At 48.5% G+C, this 12,823-nt stretch overlaps 2 protein-coding genes across 2 annotated transcripts in view; both read left to right on the top strand.

Moving 5' to 3' along the window:
• Positions 1–6,156, top strand: part of LOC120846078 (tyrosine-protein kinase Dnt) — a 33,973-nt gene extending 27,817 nt beyond the window's left edge. The window contains exons 4-6 of the mRNA XM_042294181.1: positions 3,646–3,803; positions 4,976–5,089; positions 6,059–6,156. Coding sequence (XP_042150115.1) covers positions 3,646–3,803; positions 4,976–5,089; positions 6,059–6,156 — 370 coding nt within the window. The remainder of the gene's footprint in view (positions 1–3,645; positions 3,804–4,975; positions 5,090–6,058) is intronic.
• Positions 3,652–12,823, top strand: part of LOC120846079 (tyrosine-protein kinase RYK) — a 44,412-nt gene continuing 35,240 nt past the window's right edge. The window contains exons 1-5 of the mRNA XM_040217741.2: positions 3,652–3,803; positions 4,976–5,089; positions 6,059–6,148; positions 6,905–7,086; positions 8,302–8,411. Coding sequence (XP_040073675.2) covers positions 6,949–7,086; positions 8,302–8,411 — 248 coding nt within the window. The 5' untranslated portion in view covers positions 3,652–3,803; positions 4,976–5,089; positions 6,059–6,148; positions 6,905–6,948. The remainder of the gene's footprint in view (positions 3,804–4,975; positions 5,090–6,058; positions 6,149–6,904; positions 7,087–8,301; positions 8,412–12,823) is intronic.

Here is a 12,823-nt window from a genome sequence, read left to right as displayed (position 1 = left end):
CGAAAAACACGCAAAAAAAAATTTAAATAGAAACGAGCGCGCCGACAGCTAGCGTCGTCACAGCCTCCACAGGGCGAGCGGGGCGAGTCGGGGAAAAATTCTCTCCTCGCCATGACGTCACCCCGGTTAACCTAGGTCAGCCAGACGCAGGTGGCGTGTGACGTCAAATCTGACGAGCACAGACGTCAAAGAAAAATGGAGGAGGCGAGGAGAAAAGTCGTGATGTTTGCTTGACCACACAAATTGTCGGGCGACACGACTCCTGCAAAAATCGTCAAGATTCAAGCGTCCGCTTCAATTTTCACGCTTTTGCAGGAGTCGCGTCGCCCGACGATTTTTGCAGTGTCCTGTTTGGACACCCCTTTAGACGCTTTTTCGCAGCAGCACCCTTCTCCGTACTCTTTTTATGCCCTTCGAAAATACAGGTTACTCCATCCAACGGCACCCAATTTTGCGATTAAAAAAAGTGTATTACTCGAAATAAAGTTGTTGACAAAGTGTAGCCCTGGTTGTAAGCCACCCTGCGATGCCTGTTTTTTACTCCATCATTTGAGCTACCCAACCTATTAGGAAACGTGAATCTAAGATGCCCAACTTGCCCAACTACAGATTCTTCTTCATCTAAAAAGGTCTGGCAATATAACCATATTATTTATTTACTTGGAGCCATCATCATTATGATAAAGCTTTTCTAACCTCTTACGGGGGCTACTACTTCGCCTGATTGGCCTTTTGCGTGCTTATAGTGCAGGGGTGGCCAAACCGCGGCTCGCGAGCCGCGTGCGGCTCTTTGCTGGTCCAAGTGCGGCTCGCGGATCCCTCGGAAGGTGACCCCCCCCCCCCCCCCCCCCTTTGACCCTTTCCGCGTTTCCCCAAGAATGAAGGAAAGGACTTCAGAATAAAGAACAGCTTGCGGTTTGGCAGCCTTGTACCCCCATACGTGCAGTCGAACCGTTCTTCACTCGTATAATTCCACAGATCATGCTTCTTTCAATGTTCAAGGGAGTTTGCAGGACCCTAGGGGGAAAGGCACCAAGGACAGGGACTCTCAAACCCTGTATGCACTTTGGCTTGGGGTCGAGGAAATGTTCTGTCACAAGGCCTTTGTCGCTCGCCGGTGATACTTGTCCTCTTCAGATAATGGATAACGGATGTTCCCTCCATATCGTTTCTTCTTGAAGGTCGCGGAAGCCCGGGTTGAACTCATACATAGCTTCCACTAGTCACAGACGTTATATTCAAGTTTATAAAGGATCGGTTACATGCTCTGCACTCACTGTTATTTTTACCGGCTTACAGTTGTGACCCGCAGGCTGCTTTTTTATGCTTTCGGGGGGGGGGGGGGGGGGGGGGGGATAACTAGGCAGCGGTTAGTGAAGGAGCGTCTGGAACGCTTGCATGGAAGGGCAAAGGTTTGCTGTACCAAAGTCGTGCCAACTTTTGTCCAGAGTCTCGACAAAAGTTGGCTCCCCCCCCCCCCCCCCCCCCCCCCCCCCCCCCCCCCGCCGCGGCTCTTAGAAGTTTCGTGGTTCTGCTTGCGGCTCTTAGGCCGGGTCAGCCTGGCCACCCCTGTTATAGTGCAATATAAGCTATGGGTCAATTGTTGCAGTTGGCGTAGTACATTCCATTACAACGTAGCCTAGTCAGGTTCTCTCAGCGGACATTAGGGTTTGGGTCTGCATGAATGAGCTGAGCAGTAAAATGAACGGTTGCTCCTTCGCCTCCTCCAAAAAAAATGGAGGAGGCGAGGAGAAAAGTCGTGATGTTTGCTTGACCACACAAATCGTCGGGCGACACGACACCTGCAAAAATCGTCAAGATTCAAGCGTCCGCTTCAATTTTCACGCTTTTGCAGGAGTCGCGTAGCCCGACGATTTTTGCAGTGTCCTGTTTGGACACCCCTTTAGACGCTTTTTCGCAGCAGCACCCTTCTCCGTACTCTTTTTATGCCCTTCGAAAATACAGGTTACTCCATTCAACGGCACCCAATTTTGCGATTAAAAAAAGTGTATTACTCGAAATAAAGTTGTTGACAAAGTGTAGCCATGGTTGTAAGCCACCCTGCGATGCCTGTTTTTTACTCCATCATTTGAGCTACCCAACCTATTAGGAAACGTGAATCTAAGATGCCCAACTTGCCCAACTACAGATTCTTCTTCATCTAAAAAGGTCTGGCAATATAACCATATTATTTATTTACTTGGAGCCATCATCATTATGATAAAGCTTTTCTAACCTCTTACGGGGGCTACTACTTCGCCTGATTGGCCTTTTGCGTGCTTATAGTGCAATATAAGCTATGGGTCAATTGTTGCAGTTGGCGTAGTACATTCCATTACAACGTAGCCTAGTCAGGTTCTCTCAGCGGACATTAGGGTTTGGGTCTGCATGAATGAGCTGAGCAGTAAAATGAACGGTTGCTCCTTCGCCTCCTCCAAAAAAAATGGAGGAGGCGAGGAGAAAAGTCGTGATGTTTGCTTGACCACACAAATCGTCGGGCGACACGACTCCTGCAAAAATCGTCAAGATTCAAGCGTCCGCTTCAATTTTCACGCTTTTGCAGGAGTCGCGTCGCCCGACGATTTTTGCAGTGTCCTGTTTGGACACCCCTTTAGACGCTTTTTCGCAGCAGCACCCTTCTCCGTACTCTTTTTATGCCCTTCGAAAATACAGGTTACTCCATCCAACGGCACCCAATTTTGCGATTAAAAAAAGTGTATTACTCGAAATAAAGTTGTTGACAAAGTGTAGCCATGGTTGTAAGCCACCCTGCGATGCCTGTTTTTTACTCCATCATTTGAGCTACCCAACCTATTAGGAAACGTGAATCTAAGATGCCCAACTTGCCCAACTACAGATTCTTCTTCATCTAAAAAGGTCTGGCAATATAACCATATTATTTATTTACTTGGAGCCATCATCACTATGATAAAGCTTTTCTAACCTCTTACGGGGGCTACTACTTCGCCTGATTGGCCTTTTGCGTGCTTATAGTGCAATATAAGCTATGGGTCAATTGTTGCAGTTGGCGTAGTACATTCCATTACAACGTAGCCTAGTCAGGTTCTCTCAGCGGACATTAGGGTTTGGGTCTGCATGAATGAGCTGAGCAGTAAAATGAACGGTTGCTCCTTCGAACGTGCACGGTAATGCTTGGCTCAAGGAGTCAAAGCATACGGTGCATGGTGTAGGGTGCCCTTATGTCCGCCACGCCATGGCACGGACATGACGGCATCTCATCATTGAAGAAGTCGAGTTAAAATGTAAGAGCAAGAGAAAAGAAAGGCCGTTAAATCCTAAACACTCTCGTGTGCAACGAAGAACGCGAGACTATTTTTATCGAAAACTATGCATCCGTTGGTGATCGAGTCAACCGAGTGTCTCAGCACACGGCAGCTTCGGATCACGTGCACGGGCGAAAGCTCGCGCTGTAGAACCCGATCAGGGGGGAAAGCCGGGCCCCTGTCCGTTTTGATCTGGATCAGCATCGTGCCGGCGTGCGTTCGTGTATTCGATGCACGGTAAAGGCCCCAGGTTAGCAGTCGTGCAAGTGCTGCACAAGCTACATTTTTTTTAAAACACAAACGTCTATTTTTTTATTTATTTTTTACGCTTGATGTTTGCGTTGTATGCGTTTTCTCGCAGCACACCCGGGCCCGAGGACGCAGCCTCGTGGCAGCAGGCCTGGCCCGACGGGCCCCTGGAGGACAGCCCGGTGCCCCCGTGGAACACGGCGGCTTTGCCAGAGTCCCCCACGCCTCCCCTCCGCCTGGGTGCCTGCAGTCGGGCCGGGTCCACGGTCGGTGAGTCGGTGTTATTAAACGTACATAGTTCCTCTGCTCCTTGTGGCGAGGGTTACAGTGACGTCACGGTGCTGGCCTCTGATAGGAAGACTGCTCCGGACGGGGGCAAGCCTGCGCTTTAGAATTCTGACGTCATCATAGTGAAATCAAGCGAAGACGCAGAATAATGATTGGGGTTGTGCAGATATTTATACAGCGTGTAGTTGGTCAGCCATTAGACGCAGATTGAACACGAGTGCTGCGGGATCGGGCGCCATACGACTGTAGTGACGCTCCATGGTGGAGGATGAGGATGTTCGCAGGATTTGTCCGTCGCGGCATATATCGTAAGATATGAACCAGAGTGTAGTCGTAGCAAGGGCTGTCTTGCCTTTACCGCGGCTGTCAGAAATCCACTGTTTCTTACCGAACGAGGGCTCGGACTTCGTGAAAGAAGTGAGAGAAGGCCTCGAAGGATGCGTTGCTTTATCAACTACCATATGGAGCTACAATAAACGAGGAACTCGCGACCGAGATGCTGTTACACTAAAGAGAGTACCGTCGCGATTCCCCCTCACTTTTGCCGCGCCTCCTTTCTTATGCGTAAAGAGACGCGTTTTGGTCGACTTCTCTGCCGTCTGCCACGTTGCCCTAAACCGATGACAACAAGCATTTCGACTCGTTGGTACTCACTTTCTGATACAGCCTATACCCTCACCAGGGTGCCAGACACCGACGTTTATTCGCCAACAAATCAAAATTATGTGTTTGAAACTCGGGGAGGCGAGCGGTCGTGCGACACCACTGCGTGATGCACTTCAAAAAGGCCAGCAATAGCATACTGCACCGGGTAAATTTCTCATCTATGGCAGACACCGGATCCCCGTTGGGACTGGGCTAGTTCCCGCTATCTAAACAAACGTCCAACACAAAGTTTCAGATATCGCTCAATGAACCTCGCATGTAGGTTCCGTGTTTTTGGTAAATATCGAGAAATCCCCAAAATTACCCACACCCTTTAACTAGGTTGGGGAAATTGACACCGAAGACACCGCATCCGCGAAAAACAAAACACCAGAAAAGACACCCCCCATTCGAAGAAAGATAAACTCCGCAAAACACGGACACGTCCGTACTCTTATCCCATGGGCTTTTCCGGTGTGTTCGCTTGAACGGGAGTTGTCGACGCGCAGGTGCCGTGTCCCGATGCTCGTCCCCGTGTCCGGCGGCGCCGGCCCTCGCCGAGCGTCTCGCCGAGATCGCCGTGGAGAGGCACAAGGTGACGCTGCTTGAGACGCTACACCAAGGTGAGTGAGCTATACTGGCTATTCGGAGCGCAAGTTCGTCTACTTCTCGCACGTGGGTTGCGGTAATGTCAGAACGCCGAGCCCTTGTTGACATATTGAAAAAAAAAAAATAGTAGGTCGACCTCAAGGCATGTAGCATTGAGGTCTGCCCACTACCCTTTCAATCAAAACCAACCAGAGCTCGGCGTCGTTCTCACATCACCGTAACTCCTGCGCAAGTAGCAGACGACTTGCTCTCCGCATACGGAGGGAAACTGCGGGTGAGGAGGAGATGAGAGCGTGCGGCGACGTACGTCAGAGCGCCGAGCTCTGCTTGGAAGGATTGGCGGGTAGAGGCGAAGGCTGGATGACTTTCTCTTTGCCCACTGTCTCGAGGTAGTGGACTTCGAGGAAGGCAGCTAGTTTATGCGTCTACGCGCTATCCTTCCAATCAGAGCTTGGCGCTGTGACGTCACCGCAAGCTCTCGTTTCTTCCTCTTAGTTTCTTTTCGTGTGTATTCCTACCCGACCTTAATCAACCGCCATGTGTTCTGCAGTGTCAGAGACTTTGTCTTGGAACACTGCGCAGTGTACGAGCGCAGGGTCAAAGCCGTAAAAGGCAGTGGCAGGTCGGGCTTTAAAAGTAGCTTCAAAAACCGAGAGTTTGCTGCTGGTCTTATCTGCACAATCAGTAGTGGATGCATGATTTTCCACTTGTAAAATCGAGCGTGAGAAAATCTCCGCTCACCACAAGAAAAGAAGAAAAAAAAAAAGATTTCATAGCTGCTCCTGGATTAGGTTCGCTTTTGAAATAGGTAGTACCTTGCCATGGCAGCCATGAAGAGTTCATCCTTATCATCATGCACTTATATGGGGCGAGTCAATCTGTTTGCTCAACTGCCGCTTGAATTGAAAGGGGCCATCGTAAAACGAACAACATGAACCTACACTAGATATAATGATAGGACGTTGAATGGTTCCGTACTGCAGGTACGTTCGGTCAGGTGCACCATGGCCTCCTCATCGAAGATTGGGCTGAAGTGGGCACCGAGCAGAACGTCATCGTCAAGACTGTCACCCGTGAGTAAAATGCTCGAAAACTGCTCGGGAAGGTAGGGCTTTACATATTAATGCGAGGAAGAAAAAAAGGGGGGGGGGGGGGGGGGGGGGGAGAGAGAGATAGAGAGAAAGAGTCAGACGACGAGGTGACAAATGTTACAGTGCCATCGTACAAGGAAGGCCTCAGACAGTGTCTGAAGACTGTCTTGTGTATGATGTATGAGCAGTATATCAGCAATGTAACATCTCTTGGTGGGTGCGTGAAGCGGACCTTCGAGACAGCGCACATCATTCACACTCTTGCAACCGAGTACGACCAAGAGAGACGAGACCTGTTTAAACCTCTTAAAATTTCTTAGGGCGAGGGAACACACTGGCACTCTGGCGCCATCTATGTGGTGACCCTGGAACTGCATGTCACAATTGAGCGAAGGTTTCGCGGGATTTCCGAGATCAAATGTGCGTAATACCCATAAGAAAGGCTCGTTTATAACGTTGACAAAAGTTTTTCGAGCCAAGAAAGAAAGGATAATGCGCGAGAGAAATAGAAAATATGCCCGACCGGCAAGTTTACACTGCTCCCGGTTTCAAGGCACCCAGTTCTAAGAGGTCGCAAGAGTGTGAACGGGCTTTTATATCCCTTGTACGCCATCCCTCTCACTAGTAGCCTTGTGAACCGGTAGCAATCACGACAGTCTTCTGCGAATGAAGACATCCGAAATTTCGATCAATCTTTCTTGGGTACGGGACAAGGACAGAAATCCATCCGACTCGCAGGCGAGGCGTCGGCGGCGCAGACGTCGCTGCTGGTCCGCGAGGGCATGGCCCTGGCCGGCATGAACCACGCCAACGTGCTGGCCGTCGTCGGTGCCGCCTGCGACGAGCCCGGGCCCCCGCTGCTGCTCTACCCCTACATGAGCGGGGGAAGCCTCAAGCGCTTCCTCAGGAACGCTGACCAGGTGTGGACCGCGCGCGATCCCAATCTGGACATCACCAGATCCAACCTGGAATTTCCGCGTAATGGCGAATAACTCCAAATAAACCGCTAAGGTTGGCGGGTTCGAATCCTGGCCGAAGGTGCCCGATATCTAACGGAGGCGTATTGCGCAGAAGACCCCCGGGTGGTCGAAAATAATCCCCAGTCCTCCGCTCGGTCGCGCCAGATGCTCTTCCGGTGGGTTTGGCGCGTAAAACCCCAAATTTGACTTTAAATGAACAGCCGAAGTTAATACATTACAAAAGCAACAGAAATTTAGTTTCATGATCGTATACCAGATGTTTCAGCGAAGACTTCAAAAAGTAAAAGGTAAAAGGGGAAAAAAAAGCTTTCCGGGAATAAATTGTTAGCGACAGCATACACCAGGGATTGCAATAATACCAATAATAATAATAATAATAATAATAATAATAATAATAATAATAATAATAATAATAATAATAGATTCTGAATAATTAAAAACTTACTAGTTCAATTAAATTAGCACAGTTTGAGGAAAAAAAACATTGGGTCTGCAGGCCAGGTGGTGATAATTAATCATAATGTAACTCATTAGACTACGCTGTGGAAAAATTTGAAATTTTTAGTTCAAGGAAGACAACAAACTGGTTACGGACTGGTTATACCAAATACTTCACTAGGATTTGGTTGTACCTAGTGGTGGCGGCATCTCCCGATAGGCGTCGCGAACAGACGACGCACTGTACGTTGTCTGTCCGCTGCGTCTATCGGGAAATGGCGCCACAAGTTGCATTCATCGCTAACTTGGTCGTCTGCGAACACGCCCGACGTTGACTTGGGCAAGTCTGTTCGCATTCTTCGCAGGAGGAAAGTTTTGAGATTTCATAAGGTAAAAGTGGCCACCTCAATGCAGATTTGAAAGTTCGAGATTTCTAGGACAGCGTTTACATGGATGCGATCGTAGCGCAGAGGGACCAATCACACGCACCCTGCCTCCCTACTTCTTCGTCTTCTATATCCATCTACTACCAATCACAATAGTCAAATATCGATTCAATGCGCTACAGTCGCATCTGCGTAAACGCAGTCATTGTGCAGGCGCCCACTTTTCCGGCTCGCTTTACAGCGTAAGAAGTTGAACCCTTGTATCCACACAAGATATCTTGCGATTCATTCAAAAACTCACATTTTGATGTATTTCTGCGCTGCCTGCCAGGTGCTCGTCACGCAGGACCTGGTGGACATGGCTATCCAGGTGGCCGAAGGACTCCAGTACCTGCACAAGAGGGGCTTCGTGCACAGGGACGTGGGAACCAGGAACTGCCTGTGAGTGTCAGCCTCCCCACGAAAGGTCCTTGAATTCTAGCAAACAGCAAAATTCGTAATGTAGACACCTTAAAAGCTATGTCTTAAGCTTTATTTAGATCTTATTAGCAGGAGTGTCGTAATAGCCAATTAAACTTTCGACGTAGACCCGTCTGTTGCGGCGCACCGAAGGTAGGAAAGCGCGAGAGCGGGAAAAAAAAAATAGCAAAAGTGACGTCATCAGCGGGCTCAGGTGACCTTTGCTCGGCACTAAGCTGGCTCAGGGATGCCGTCAATGACGTCACGACGCTCTCGACAGATAACAGGCGGCAGAGAAGATCGCCAGAATCCCGGCGGCAATCGTTGCACGTATTAATGTGAAACTGTCCCATTGAGCGAGCTGACGTCATCAGTTTGAAGCGCGAAAACGGCACCTAGTTTTCCCGATCCCAAAGGAGCGAAGTAACGCTGATGGATTTCGGCTTCGGTTCCATTGGCTGGCGCGCGTCGAGGGGCTCCCATTGGCCGCTGCGCTCGTCAGTTTCCATGACCGCTCACTCATGGCGCTGCGTGTCGATCAGCGCATCAGCGCAGAGCGTCCAAGGTCACCAGTGAAGCACACGCGCTGACCGGCGACGAAAACTACGTAGCAGACGAAAAAGGGAGCAGTCGAGCGGCTTGCATGCTTTCGCATTCACAACTCATAATAAGTGCTTAGGTGTACCTCGAGCTTTGGTTTTGAAAATAAATACGGTTTACGTTTAAGTCTGCAAATGTGCGATAACTGAATTCACGAGACAAAAAGATATAGAAGCGTATCGCGCCACGATTCAGAGGTGCCCGAAGCTGGTGGAAGCATCGCACGAAACTTTTGAAGGGCAAACATACCTGAGTAAAAACATTAAAAAAAATTATTAAATAACGATAATTGAGTGCTGTCTTTGTACCCTTTTACTGGCGCAACAACCATCAGATGGCGGAAGGGGCCTCGGCGCCAAAAAAACCTTACGGCGCAAGCCTATTGTTCGGTCGCGTTAAAAGCTGACAATGTTTTTTTTTTTGTTTTTTTAGTAAAAAACTGCACGCACCCAATAAAACACACTAACTGACACAAAAATAATAAAACCGATGGTTCGTCGAGTAATTTGAGCAACATGCATGGCGCCTGCCTTTGGCGTCGTGCGTGTTGCTGTTGCGTCAGTCAGAGGGTGCGTGGATAGCAGACGAACACCGTAGGTAAAAAAAAACGGTTACCTTCTTTTTTTAACTTATTATTCGGGTATTTTCGTTCTTCGAAATTTTCATGCGATGCTTCTGCCACCTTCGGGCACCTCTGTGGTAAATTGTAGCGCGATAGTTACCAAGCCGATTTGAATACTTCGACGCAATTTGAAATATACCCGTCGCGTTTAGAAATATGCTGAATATGATCCACAAAAACCGTAAATGACAGTCATGGGGTTTGTATTTTGAGCCTGATAGCTGTATTTTTCGTTATAAAAGGCCCGATCTGGCAAGAGCTCAGAGAGCAGTCAGCGGAGAGCCCGCGTGACATCCGGCGCAATCGTGACGTAGTTCGTCTCGGGACGAGCAAAGCTGAGGCAAGGCTGGCGTCGATGAGACGATAGCAAGCAGGGTATCTGGCAGCCGCCATTTCTCTGCTCGGGCGGGCAAGTGATTGCGATTACAAGGTTGGCAAAGCTACGTTCAGGCGCATGCTGCACATGCTTCTACGCATGCATGAGGCGCCAGTGAGGCATATACGGCTCTGCAGTGAGGATATATAGTTCTAGGCGAGACAGGCATCGTCACTAAACCTGCCAATGTTTCTAGACGGACATTGCAAACGAGGCTTTAGCGACATCCACCAGGGGCAATTCGCTAATCGTTTGATTCGGTTTAAAGCACCTTTTTAGTGTCTTTTTCAACGAAAGGTTGGGGTGTCCGCATCAATGTCATACTTGGACGTAGTTCAACTACTCTACTCAAACTACTGTAGTTTAACTACTTTTTGGAGTAACTTGGTAACTTTCAATTACAATTTTATTTGGGTAATTAGTAGTTTAATTTAACTACATTTTTCAGGTAACTTCTACTCAAACTACTAACTACTTCCGAAATCTAATGCTAAATTTGCTCATCACAAAAGTTTGAGCGCAGAAACAAATAAGACGCCGGCAGATGAAGGGGCATTCCCCCAACAAGAAGCCCCATCCCATTCCGTTCCCGTAGAAACTGCATCACTGGCGTCCTTGGGTCAAGGTGGCGACGAGCAGCCAAAACATAATACCGGCGCGCACGAACGCAGGCAGAAACAAGCCTTGGTCGGGTATTGACCTAATCCGGTAATGCACGCAGGCGCCGCGCCTCCAACTGCAACCGTGAAACACGAGGACACTCCCAGGGTTATTGTTGTTTTCATGCTGTCAAGCGGTTTGGGGTTTCCACGGAAGGCGCCACTAGAGTGACCTCGCAGCTGGGCACCTGCTCCCATGGTCGCCTTGTCGACAGCACTTACTCCCTTGCAAAGCCCGGCTCCCCCGCGCAAAAACGTAGACACGGAGAATCCGTTCATGGGAGCACGTTCACGCTTCCAGCTGCAACTGTATGAGCGACAATGCTTGTTCACGTAATTCAACTACGCGTCCTTCCGACCTCCCACGCTAAGGAGACCTCCTTTTTGTTGAAAACGATTTACTTGTCAGGCGCGCCAGGATACCGTAGTCGCCGGCGAAAATTGCGAGTCACCCTTGGGAGTTCCTTTTGTTGGACCCGGCATCATCGGCGAAGTATACCTCGTTTCCATCTTCTGTCATTCCAAAACAATTTTCTTTTCAGTAGCGTAGCACTAGCACTGTAACAAGACGCGCAGTCGTCCGGATGATCTCATCGTCGTGGCGCGAGACTTGAACCCTTGACGGTCAGGTGCACTCGCTCAGCGTACTCACCGAACGTCGTGGGAATAAAGAAGGGCCAGTTATAACAAGACCCTCTAGCCGGGGCAAACCTCACATGTTTCGTCATGGACACCTCAGATACCGACACTCGCCTACCCGACCCTGCACAGCCTGTTTCTCAAATTCAACGCTGCCGTTCCATCCAGCGCGTCGATAGAAAACCTTTTTAGCTTGGCTGGGGACGTCTTTAGGAGGAAAAGGGGAAAACTCTCCTATCAAGAACTTTGTAAGTCAGTTGTTTCTGCGAGCGAATAAACTATTTTGGTGAAAACGCAAGCCATAAAATGACTGCATTTATTTTAGGCTCGCTGGGTTCTTCACGGATCAAAATTGATGTACATTTTGCTACGACAAAAATATAAAAAAGTAACTTCGAAAGTAACTTCAAAGTAACTCGCTACTTTTTTACAGTAGTTAGTAGTTTACTCAATTACTATTACAAATGCGTAATTTCTACTCTACTCTAATTACTTTTGGCGTAAATACTCAGTAACTTAACTTAACTACCTTTTTTGAGTAATTTGTACATGTCTCGATGTGATACCGCTCCCTTGAACACGAATGCGAATAAAAACGAACGCTGTAGCGTTCGTTTTTATTCGCGTTTTTACTGAGCCTATATTTTTTATTTAGCCTTGGAAAGTGAAGCGTGCCACGGTCTTAGAGAGTGGAGCGGCTGCCAAACACCCTTACTACTAGCTTCGCCAATCACGTAAAGCGACTGTAAAAGAAAAAAAAAAAATCAGAAGAGACAGGAGAGAGGATTCTGAGATATTTCGAAAAGACTTTGTCAGCTGCAAAAGCTTCGAAGAAAAAAAAAGAGCAAAAGGAGGTTGTGGCGACGCTAGACAGGCTGTCGCGTGTGTGGGTGGAAGACTGAGACTGAAGTTGGCGTCCGTTGCGTCCCTCAAAAAACGCACTCTTTCATGTGGCGCGTTTTAACTAATAAATCAAAATACACATTTTTTTTTTCTTTTCATTTGGTACAGGTAAATAGAAAAGAGAAGGGTGGAACTGGTATATGAATAACCCTTCTTCGAATCGAATTCTTACATCACGCCGCCGTTCGGTGGACTTGCCTGTTGGTGACCGTCACGACCAGCTGGCTAATTAGCTAAGATTTATTGACCACTTACTCACTGTGTTCAGGGGCCACGTTGCGTTTCTGATATTAAGGTGGCCGTTACTAGACGGCTACATCATATGCTTATTTGCAAAGAGTGTAACGTGTGTACCTATATTTGTTTTATGAGGTCTGATTTTGAGACGGCGCTGTAATGATTCGTGGGTGACGCGAGCGTGTGATGTTTCATTTTTACGCGTTCTCGTGCAAAAGAGGGACTACGATAAACCACGCTCGCGCCGGTAGCTTCGACATCATTGTACACTAAAGGTTGGAAATGGAGTATAGACGTTTTCTGTTTCCTGTCGCGTATCTGGCGTGCGGGACGAAGAAATAATAGAACATTTTAATCT

The sequence above is a fragment of the Ixodes scapularis genome, unplaced genomic scaffold (assembly GCF_016920785.2).
Source record: "Ixodes scapularis isolate PalLabHiFi unplaced genomic scaffold, ASM1692078v2 PGA_scaffold5__190_contigs__length_132052651, whole genome shotgun sequence".
NCBI classification, from domain to species: domain Eukaryota; kingdom Metazoa; phylum Arthropoda; class Arachnida; order Ixodida; family Ixodidae; genus Ixodes; species Ixodes scapularis.
The sequence above is the reverse complement of the archived record's forward strand: the minus strand, read 5'-3'. Positions and strand labels throughout refer to the sequence as shown.